This window comes from Mesoplodon bidens, assembly GCF_964165515.1.
Source record: "Mesoplodon bidens genome assembly, contig: HAP1_SCAFFOLD_240, whole genome shotgun sequence".
Taxonomy (NCBI): domain Eukaryota; kingdom Metazoa; phylum Chordata; class Mammalia; order Artiodactyla; family Ziphiidae; genus Mesoplodon; species Mesoplodon bidens.
Window position 1 is genome coordinate 384,397 of NW_027671802.1, and position 11,351 is coordinate 395,747.

At 53.1% G+C, this 11,351-nt stretch overlaps 1 protein-coding gene across 1 annotated transcript; it reads right to left on the minus strand.

The window, feature by feature from the left end:
- Positions 1-196: 196 nt before the first annotated feature.
- LOC308611038 (BCL-6 corepressor-like) lies at positions 197-11,022 on the minus strand (the record flags this gene model as incomplete). Its single annotated transcript, XM_081259983.1, has 5 exons — positions 10,822-11,022; positions 8,891-9,457; positions 7,522-7,708; positions 1,621-1,866; positions 197-357 (listed from the first exon to the last, which is right to left on the minus strand). Exons 2-5 carry the CDS (start codon positions 9,368-9,370, stop codon positions 197-199), a joined length of 1,074 nt encoding a protein of 357 aa, XP_081116109.1. The 5' UTR covers positions 9,371-9,457; positions 10,822-11,022.
- Between the last annotated feature and the right edge of the window lie 329 nt (positions 11,023-11,351).

The window sequence follows — 11,351 nt, forward strand, 5'->3', positions numbered from 1 at the left end:
CTAGCTGGAAACTTCACCACCACCCAGGAGAAACGTCCCCTAGGAAGGGGCAGGGACGTTTTGGGGGGAGGGGTTCAGGAAAAGGAAAGCTTTGTCCCCAGAAGCAGAGAAGCAGGCAGGCGGGATGTGCCTGCATGGGCCCGGGGGGCGGGGGAGAGCCAGGGGCAAGAGGTACCTTGCCATCCGCATTGTCCACCTAGGAGTCCCCTGGCAGCGGCAAGCCCCGCCTGGGCTCCTGAGGGATCAAATGCTTGGTTTTGCACGGTCGCTTCCCGGATGGTTTCTCGCTGTTGTCGGTGTATTGCTGCGGCAGGGGCGAAGGCTGCCAATCCATTTCTTCGTCCATGCACAGCACATCTGTCAGGGGAGAAGAAGCGGGCGTTACACAGTTGTAGCCGGTGAGGAAAGAAAAGCCCATTGTTAGCACTGATCGTTGGAGCAGCTTCAGTTTTTAAAGATATACCAATTATGTTTTCAAAGCGCTAATATGTTAATCATCCCACATTCAACCGGCAAATAGGCTAACCCACGAAACGCCAAATGGCAAGTCGCTTCAAAGGGCCGCAAGAGAGGGCAGAAGCCAGCCCTTCGTGCGCTCCCGGCCCCACCCGTGGGGGGCCTGGGTGCTCGGGACAGGGCGACTGGGGACAGCCTGAGGCTGGAATGAGGGCACTGACAAGCGCCCGGGGTCACCCAAGACTTCCCTTCCTGCCCAGCCGCGGGCTGGGTGATGAGGAGCAGCCCAGGAAGTCGAGCTCCCGCCTCACTGTCCATTCCATAAGGAAGTGTGCAGGCTGAAAGGACCTCAGGAAGAAAACTCCCCGCTCGCCACACGCTACTCTTGTCAACTTGGATGGCGCTCAGGTCCCCTCCAGGGCCGTTTCCCACAGAGGGCGGGTGATCCACCCTCCAGGAGCGCCCCCCGCCCCGTGCGTATCCTTGTTCATTGTCACTGCATTTAAGGGACTCCTCCAACCAGCTGCTGTTGCTTTTGGCCTCTGCCCTTTTCCTGCCAGGTTTCTCTTCGGAGATGCTATTGCCCTGGGGGGTGACCGCAGGCTGAACCGCCTGGATCACTTCCTTCCTGCCCTGCCGGCCAGGTTTGCTCTCTGCTCCCGCCGTTCTCTAAGGTGCAGCAAGCGGCGCTGCTTTCTGGGATGGAGCCCTGTTAATTCAATGCACACCTCAGGTTGGTCAGCTCACTATAATGTGGCTCTTCTAAGTGGTTAGAGGAACTGTTTGTCATTTCCCTCTCAGGCCAGTCAGCTAATGGAGAAATAACTACAAATTAATGAAGAAGCCCCCCGGGGCGGGGGTGGTGGTGCGGGGAACAAACTGTCTTACACATCACTAACAGGGGTGGGGGACGGGAGGGGTGTGGTCACTGTGTTGGCTGGAACTTGTCACCAAGTCTCGGGAGGGGGTCTATTTGCCTTTGGCCACCTTTGGGCTCCAGCCCCGCCACCTGGCTTTGGGGGGGTGGGGGGTGGGATGGGGGTGGGGGGTGGGGAGGTGTGAGTGGCTCCCCCCAGGGATCCAGGGTGGGACTGGAACTTTCCACTGCTCCGCTCCAGGACTTCCGTAGGGTGCCCTGCGGGCCCGAAGCCAAACCGAGCTCACCTTTGGAGACCCGTCTCCGCTTGGCTTTCAGCAGAGAGTCCTCCGGGAGCACAGTGGTCTCAGTGTGGTTCCTATTGCCAGACACCTTGCGCTTTCTGTTCAGCCGGAGGGTGGGGCTGCGTGACGCGTCCGGGGCCGCCTGGTCGGCGGGGGACTCTCTGGGGGGCTCCGTGTCCATATCCTCAGGAAGATCACTGTCTTCTGGGGCTTCAAAGCGGTCAGGTTTGCTTCCATCATAACACTCCCCTAGGGGAGGGGAGACAACCCGGAAAGGAGGGAACAAAGGTCACCAGGAGCAGGCAGGACCCCCACGCCCAAGGCAATCTGCTACCAACAGACCACCCCCCTTTGGAGACCAGGGGCCTCACACGCCAGAAGCACAAAACCCTCAGAAAGACGTCCCAAAGGAAGGACAGCTGAACACAACCAGCAAAGAAAGCAGAAAATGAGGCGCGTAGCCCACTCACAATCCATCCTTCAAGGGTCAAGGTGAGGCATCTACACCATCCGTCTATAGGCATGTGAGATCACTCCCTAACTGCTTAACTCTCCAAGGTGGCTTACTTTTAAAGGGGGGGTGAGTGACCTCACAGTAAGATCCAACCAATCAGGGCAGAGCTACAACGGGGGGTGAGTGACCTCACAGTAAGATCCAACCAATCAGGGCAGAGCTACAAATGACTATGGAAACAGCTGCTAGTCAACAAAAAAGGCTGATGTCATCAAGAGACCAAATAGCCCCCAACTGCCATCTACACAGACATAGCACCAATGTTCACTTGGGTCAGCAGGGGCGAGGGTGAAGAAAAAGGGTAGGGAAAGAATGGTGGGAGGCTGGGAAGCTGGGGAGACCAAGGCAAGAGGAGCCTGGCAAAGGGAAAGGAAAGGCTTCCTGGTGCACACACAAGGGTCAAGGGCAATTTCAAAGAACTCAACCAGATTGCTACAAGTCCGTCTGTCCTCTTTCCACACCCGTGGGGGGAAAGCATTTCACTGCCATCGAGGGGCTGCTCCTATTTCCTGTCTAGGAAGAAGGCCCACAGTGACACCAGTCACCCACCTGGCACGTCTCCACGCCTTCCTTCCCAGGCAACAAGCATCTAAGGACATTTCAAAGACAAGACTCCAACCCCCTTCGTGGGGGTGGGGTGGGGGGGTGCGGCGGGCAGGGCTGAAGTACTCACACCTCAGCTCCGCCTGTGTTGCTCCTGCCCCTCTGCTCAATCTAGCATCCACTTAGGGCTTTTCCTCCAATCACCCCAGCCTAACATCACTCCTCACTTTTGCTCTAGCCAAAGAAACAGTTCAACTGCTTTGCTAGTCACATTGTTTCTAACACACAAATAATTCCATAATGATCACTGTGCTGGTAAAGAGTTCCCCGAAGATGACCCTGTGTCCATCACCGGCCGGGGGTGGGGGTGGGTGTATGAGTTTGGTATTTCGTTAACACCTGAGCTAAGCTCCCACAGCCCGTTTTTCTAGATGAAATCATGGACACACCCCTCACATGCTGCTCGCATTCCTCCTCCTCTCCCTAGACCACTTCAAGTATCACTCCCACTTCTGCTCAGCAGGCTGGTCCCCTGATCAGCCTCTCTTGGGGGCATTCCCAGCATTTAATGGCAGCCAGTTGTGGGGATGAACCTCACCCTGGCCTGGGCTAGCCTGATCTGTGTTCTCAAGGGTGGAACACACTTAGCTTTTCTTCAAGGGTATCCCAAGGTGGGAGAGATCCCCATCTAGTCTTGCCGGAATGGTGGAATCACCCCAACCGCGAGGGTCTCCTGCCATGGCAGCAGGAGAAACCCCAAACTCCTGGCCTGTGCTTACGGGTGATGCAGCCCAGGCTACCGCAGGCCCGGTGAAGACGGCGTGCTGCAACTCTCACTCGGGCTGCTCTGTGACCCTCTTAAACACTCGGGCAGGAATGGCGCCGCTTTACAACTCGGCCCCCTTCACTTGTAAAGTGGGAATGTTGGGTTTCCTTGGTGGCGCAGTGGTTGAGAGTCCGCCTGCCGATGCAGGGGACACGGGTTCGTGCCCCGGTCTGGGAAGATCCCACATGCCGCAGAGCGGCTGGGCCCGTGAGCCATGGCCGCTGGGCCTGCGCGTCCGGAGCCTGTGCTCCGCAACGGGAGAGGCCACAACAGTGAGAGGCCCGCATACCGCAAAAAAAAAAAAAAGTGGGAATGTTACTGCTAGCCTCCCTCCAGGGTGGGCTTCATAATCACGGGCCGGGCTCAGCACAGAGAAAGGCTGGAAAAATCCCTTTAACCAAAAGATGCCAAGACTTTCAGACCAGCCTGAATCTCAGGCCTGAAATGTAGGAAATTTTAAGAGGTGAGCCCTGCTGGTTACACCATTGGACTTCTCTGGTCCAATCAGCCTTCCCTAAAAGCTCCGTGGGAGGGGATCCATGGAGGGATGGAAGGGCTACCTTAAGAACCCCCATGTCCAAGTTGAAAGTTTCTTTTTCCAAACTAGGTCCATCCACCCTTCCCCCAACCCCAGAGCCTTTTAGGGCAAAGATCTCAATTCCCCTCAGCTAAGGCCCCCCAAGACCTTACGTTAGTGTGACCTTACCCAGGCCAGTAATAACCCTGAAGGACACCCACCCCGACTGCCCAAGATGCCCATGGCCACCAGCTATGGGGTAGAGGCTCCGTGTCACTTGGAGCTTCTCAAAGACTGTTCTAACCACGACCCACACGAGGATGACCCTTGAGGGCAAAAGAGATGGGGAGATAAATAGATGCACGGGGATCCTAACCATCAGGCTTTGCCATCATTGCTACTTTTGGCCCTTCTAAAAGTGGGAAGCCATGTGCCCTTGGTCACCCAGTCTAAGCAAGATGTGAACGTGGTCCCTGCAGCATGGTCTTATGACTCACAGCACATATATCCCAAATTCATTATGGTTGTACCATAGCATCACCTCACAGAAGCATCACCACAGCAACATTTACAAGTCACTGTGGCAACAAAGCACCCTCACCACTGTTGAGCCATGCCCAGTGAGGCCTAAACAAGGTGAGAGGGTTCTGAGTCGCTGCAAGGCTCCCCAGGATTAAAATCCCCTTCTCTGTAGCTTAACTGTAATAGCACCTCCAGTCAGGGCTAACCTTGTTCAAAGTTACACCCGCTACAGAAGGAGTGCAGGGGATCTCTGTTCCAAAGTAGTTTACAAACGTGCAGGTGCTCAGCTGGAAGAGAAGTTCCCTGAGCAAAGAAGTTTCATGAAGCCCCTTGACTGAGCCTTCCTCCAGCTCCTGGCCAGGCACTGCCACTGAGCAGGACCTAGGCCTGTCCCAGCCAAGTGGTTCGCAAGGGAAATGGTTACTCCAAGTTTGAGAAGGAAGGGACCAATGCCTCCTTGCCCCGCCCCATCTTCAAATGCCACTGAGGGTTCCTAGTGATGAACTTCCAAGTCTGAGGAACCTCCAAACTCATTTGGTGAACTTCCAAAATAAAAATTTCACTCAGCCACCCATGTGATCATAAAGAATAAATGAGTATCTCGGCCACTGTGTTTTCAAGTTAATTCCTTTTTTTAAACAACCCCTAGCAAGAAGATGCACCCGCGCCAGGACAACCAGGGCCGTGCAAACAGCACCCACCACCTTAGAAGCTCCTGGGCCCTCCATGGGTAGGGGCTGCCTCAGAAGGGGGAAGGCATCTTGAAGGCGTCCTGGACCCTCTCTGGGACCCATGCCCGCCCCAAATCCCTGCCCCAGCTCCCATGTGCTCACAGCTCGGCTCTCGGCCACACCGACACCCATGAGAAGGACCTGAGCCCATATCAGCTGAAGACGTGATGGCCCAAGAACAAGAAGGCCCGTTCATATCCAGCTGAATGGAATGAACACCTGCTGGGCCTTGGACGTGGAGGCTGCAGTAAGAACAGTGGCCCCTTCAGGTGACCTTTCCTGACCAGCTATTTACAAACCCCACGTCTCTACAAGACAGAGGGTGGGTGGGGAACCCACCTCCATTGCCCCAACCTTTCAAACGGAGCCCCTCACCTTCCCCAACCCTTCCCCTGCCCTCCCATGGTGGCGATTCATGGCTCACTGGGCCACGTCCCGGGTGCTCCAGGAAGAGACCCGTCGGTCGGTCTGAGATTGGAGGCAGGCGGTGGGGGGAGGGGGCTTTCGGAATCATCTGGGGCTCAGGCCCTGCTCCCCATCAGCCACACCGAGTTCTCGTCTCCACGCTCAGCAGGAAAGACTGGGAAGGACGCACACTAACGTCTCTGGGAAGAAGGGTGGGTGAGGCCACTGAGACATGAAGGGCAGCGGCCACCCTGGGTTTGGCCACGTTGCTGGAGAAAAGGGCGAGAAGACTCGAGGCCGGTTAACTGCCCGCTCCCTTCCTCCAGCCTCCCTCACCATCCACCCGCAACAGGCAGATTCCCTCCTCAGAAAAGTGCATCCCCGTGAACTTGGCCTTGCCCACTTTTACCACATCTCTCTGAGAAACTTCCCTAGGAGCTGAGTTATGAGGCCACTCAGGAGGGTAAGGGCTGCGTGTCAGCTGTGAGCACAGGCAAGGAGGGAGGCCTTCTTGCTGCTTCACTCCAGGGTGGCCTGGACCCTCCGTTTTTCATTCCAATCCCGAGGGGGAGGAGCTCGGAATCGTCTACTCCAGGCACATCAAGAGCCCCATCCCTCGGGTAAGGCCGCCACTGACTAGCCCCAGAAATCCCCTTCTACGGGAGCCACGTGGGACACACCGGTCCCGGTGTGGCTTACCCAGAACCCTGGCCACAGGCCTTTGTCTGACCCCAAAGATGAGCTGGGGGAGGGCAGTGCTCCAAGCAGCAGAGAGAAGCACACTCTGCTGCTGACCACAATTTTCCCGAACTGCATCAGGCACCCACGACCTAAGCGTGCGGGCCAACGCCGACCCTACGACTGGGTCCAAGGGCCTGGGCCTCCCAAACGTGCCCACCACCCCCGACTGTCCCGTCTCAGGAGGATTGCACGCCCACCCTGTCCTCGACGTTCACCGAGGTGCCCTCACTCACCATCACCGGTGAGGTTTCTGGGGTCCGGAGCAGGCTGCAGGCCACAGGCCACAAGCACGCACACTGAAGAAAGCGGGAGAAAGACCTCCACTTGCTGCCAACGCATCTCATTAGCCCAGGAAGTCTCGAGGGCAAAGCCCGAAGTCAACCCCAGTGGGGGAGCAGCCGAGGGGACCGCAGAGTGTGACTCGAGGCCAACACGAGCTTTCTCTCCAGTTCGGCCTCCAGAACAGAACACAGCCATCTGGTGGGAAGAACGGCCTCGCTGATCCCACGGCCTGGGAGCGTGGTGTCAGCTCCTCATGACTGCAAACGAGCCTCCACAGAACACAATGATGCTCATCTCTCTGGGGCCTTCATCAGCCCTCATCGCACGTGAACGAAACCTCTGCCTCTGGAGGGAGAATCCGAGTACTCTCCACTCCCTCCCACAGGAGACTGTCACTCTGGAGGGTCTGGCTCTGGCTGCAAGTGTCATCCCACTGCTACCAAAAACCCGTGTCCGTACCTGCTACACAACACAACACATACCTGCTACGCCGGAGGTCCTGCACTGCCATTCCTCTGCTCTACTGTATCAGACTATGACTAACTACAGGACTAGCATTGCTCCGGAAAAAGGAGACGCGTGCCAGGAAACAGCATTTCATAGGTGCTTCACTCCTGGATGTCGCAACGCTCCAAAGGACAACCAGCCTTGCAATCCACAGCTGGGAAGGGTGGCCAGAGCAGCCCGTTCTCCGAACAGCCAGCACCCAGACGCTGGGCCGTCGGAAGCATACTGTTTCCTCTCACCTCCCTCGGCACTGGGAGCGGAACCGCCCCGTTCCCACCGACGTGGTACCACACGCGAGCCGCCTGGGTTCACTTACATCTCTCACTGTCGTTCTGGTCGGCAATGGCCTCCTCCGGGGTGACCGACTTTGGCTTTTTGTCCTGACTTCCTTTCAGCCTTTCCCAGTCAGCGGGGCTGAATTTGCGCACCTCGGAGTCTTTGGTCGTGGGGTGGCCACCTTCTCGCTCTTTCATCTCCAACTCTGAGAAGCGCATCACTGCACGCTACAAAGAGAACGGAGATGGAAAAAAGACACACCTTACCACCAAAGCTATTTCACTGCCCTTACCTTAAAGGAAAGTATCTTCAAAGAAAAGTTTGCCCAAAACCAACCACAATTTATGATACAACTGAGATATTTTAAAATTGAACGATAAAACGTAAGAGTGTCTATGTGTAACTAGTCACACACTCTTTATTCGTAAAGCCATACGTATGTAGAGATATATGTGGTGTGTATATATAGCCATACATACACTGTGGCATACAGACAGACATTCTCTTTCGAAGGTAAATAAAACAAAACAAAAACACAACGCAAAGAAAGCGAAACAAAAACACAACAGAAAAGAAAACAAATGCACAGTGAATAAAGACGACCATGGCCCACAAACTTCCCTTTGTATATTTGGAAATGAAATTTAACTCAAAAGGTTTATGGAAGATTCTAGTAATAAAAATTTGAAGAATTGACCTCACAGTAAGCAGCGGGTAGACATAAAATACTGTCCTCTTGTAATCCTTCCATCTATGTAATTAAAATGGGCACTCAATGGATCATTTAGATAACTTCAGCCATTTTTATAAGCATAAACCAATTTTTTTCTTAACATTGCAAAACAATTTGGCTTTATTTGTGTTTTAATTAAAAGTAAAATATCTTAAGGAAATTCCTATACAACATCTATCATTCACTAGCAAGTTAAATACATACTCTATCCCATTAAGCAAGGTTTGTGTTTTTGTTTTGTTTGTTTGTTTGTTTTTTGGGTGGAAAAAAAATTGCACGAATCTCACAGACATGCGGCCGCTACACACCTCCACCAAGTATCACGTAAGGCATTCTAAGCAGCGCTTTTAGGTATATTTGTTAACGTACAGTAACGGCAGAGAAATCAAAGCGATTGATAGGTAAATGTCATGCAGTCCTTTAGACATCCTTCGCAATAATTAAAACTTCCATTATCAGCATTCGAGTGGAGTTCGCTTAAAATCTACAGAATAACTTAAAGTATCCACTTACGTCCCCTTACTGGACACATTTCAAACATTTAAATTATCCTAAGCTTCATTAACCAAATCAGCCCAGTGTCCTGCCCTATCATACCCCCGGCCCCCTCCTCTTCACACATTAAAAAAACCTGACAACTGGTCAGGCTCCTGAAATTCAGGTGGTGGGGGCTCACCTGCAATGCCCGCTCCTCCCGACTGAGCTGACGGGAGTCTGCGTACAGTCCGGTAGCGACACACTTGAACCGGTCACCCACGTAACCAGCGGAGTTGGCGATTCTCTTTGCCAGCTTAGATGGCTTCGGTTTCAGAACTTTGCCATCGGTTGATCCTGCCTCGTCAGCTCCGTCTTTGGTGTAGGTGGGGGTGATGTCCACACTCGGTGGGGCACTGCCCACGCAAAATGGTTTGGGATCCTCTTGGGTTTTCCCGAACGTGACCGCAGAGCCGTCGCTCCCCAGGGTCGGCTCCAGGAATGCAGTCGAGACCGGCGTCACCAGGTTCTCCTTGTTGGTTACCGCTGGAACATTCTCCTTGCTTAAGCCGGAAACTGGCTGGCCCGGAGCCTGTTTGAAAGTATAGGCTTCGTGGAAGTCACTGATGCACCCCAACTCCTCTCTCAGGGCAATGAAATCCCGGTGTGGCTGTAGGGCCATATTTTACTTTTTTATTTTTTAATATATGTTCACATGTTTCCATAAAGGATCCAAGGTGGCCCATAACATAAGGACACACAATATTAGCTTTAAAAAAACATGGAAAAAAAAAAAAAAAAGGGAAATCATGATCCTGGAAATGGGTTGCATCCTTTTAAGGGGTGAGAATAACAGAATGAGTGAGCCAAAGATTTGGGAAAGGATCTCACATTTCCAAATGTCCAAATCTTAAAATTGCACCAAGTGGGAATGTAGCTGTGGCAGTATTAACCTGAGAGAGCTCTATGATCGTTGTCTTTACTCATCACTTGGTTGCAAGGTTATAAATGACAGGGTAAGTGAAGGAGGGCAAGTAGACAGATAAGAGTCATTTCCTGATTCTCAAAAGAAGGGGCATCACCTAGGGAAGGGGACTGCAAAATCCTACAGGAATCCTCTTCATATACTAAATTTTCTAGGTGGCAAAAGTATCTCCTTTGACCCTAGCAGCCAGATGGAACTTAGAAAAGTAGTGAAAAGCTACTCAACTGAATGCAAGTCATATGACTAGGAGCATGTCAGTGAAAAGTTCAAGGGAAGATGCTGTGGAAGAGCAGTTCACCTTGTGGTTGAGCGTCCTCAGAACGTGCAATGGGAGGTGCAGTACCTGCTCTGTCTCACAGGGACCCTCCAACCTCTAAACGCATCTTTCCTGGGAAGCTGAATTCAAAAAGTCAATTTTAAAAAAAGATAGGGCTTCCCTGGTGGCGCAGTGGTTGAGAGTCCGCCTGCCGATGCAGGGGACACGGGTTCGTGCCCCGGTCCGGGAAGATCCCACATGCCGCGGAGCGGCTGGGCCCGTGAGCCACGGCCGCCGAGCCTGAGCGTCCGGAGCCTGTGCTCCGCAATGGGAGAGGCCACAACAGTGAGAGGCCCGCGTACCACAATAAATAAATAAATTAATTAATTAATTTAAAAAAGATAAAAGTCTCTAGTAGAGAAATTGTATCAGAGCCTAGTATTAAGAGCTGTAGAGCCACAAGTTTCCCATGATACGGCCTTAGCAGAGGCTGTTAAGGCAGTGACAGAAAATTTGTACCGAGGGAAATAGCAGAAGAGTTTGCCAGCAATTCACGAAAATGCTCCCTGCACTTGGCCTGAAGGAAATCAGCAAAATTTGTAACAGCTTGTGTATTTGTATGCGGGATGGAGAACGAGTTTAATTTTTTAATTTCTCTGAATTATCACGTAAGATTCAGAAGATGCTCTCTCTACCTAGAAGCCACCCCACTGGGATAACTATGCCTACGGAGTGCCTTTGCCTATGACTCCTACTTGCTAACAGACTGGCAGCCTGGCCCCAGGGCCTGGTCGCTGCTCCCAGTGCAATGGTGGATATGGTGTCAACGGTTGCAAAATCAAAGCCCCTTACATCCTCTCCATGCCTCGGTCCCACCCCCCACCCCACTCACCATTGATGTTCAGGAAGGGGAAGGTGTCCTGGATGGGAACGTGGTGCTGTGACTGGTCCAGCTCACCTTCCTCATCTTCTTCATCCACACCATTATCTTTCTCATCCCAAGGAGCAGATCCAGTGGATCCTACCCGAGAAACACACACACACACACACAAAGGTCAAAAGTGAGGCGCTCACGTTGCACTGTCATCCCTGCAGCTGACCCACTGTTCAAGCTAGGCACTGCCAGCACAGAGGTTCCTTGGGTTCAGTGTGCACCCTCAATGCCAAAGAGTGGGAACCAAGGGTGTTCACCCCACTCCCACCTCCTCCTACGGAGCCCCAGTTCAAGCTCTCATCCCCTCCCCTATCCAGGAGCTGCAGACCCTACTCCCTTCTCCTAGAAATCTTTTAATTCCTACTCTAAACCCCTTTCTACACATTCGCATCCCTTCTAAGGACCCAAGGAGCACAGCTTCTCTCCTTTATAAGCTTACTGTGAAGACAGACCCTTCCCTCATGGCAGAGCCTCACTAGATTCACTGG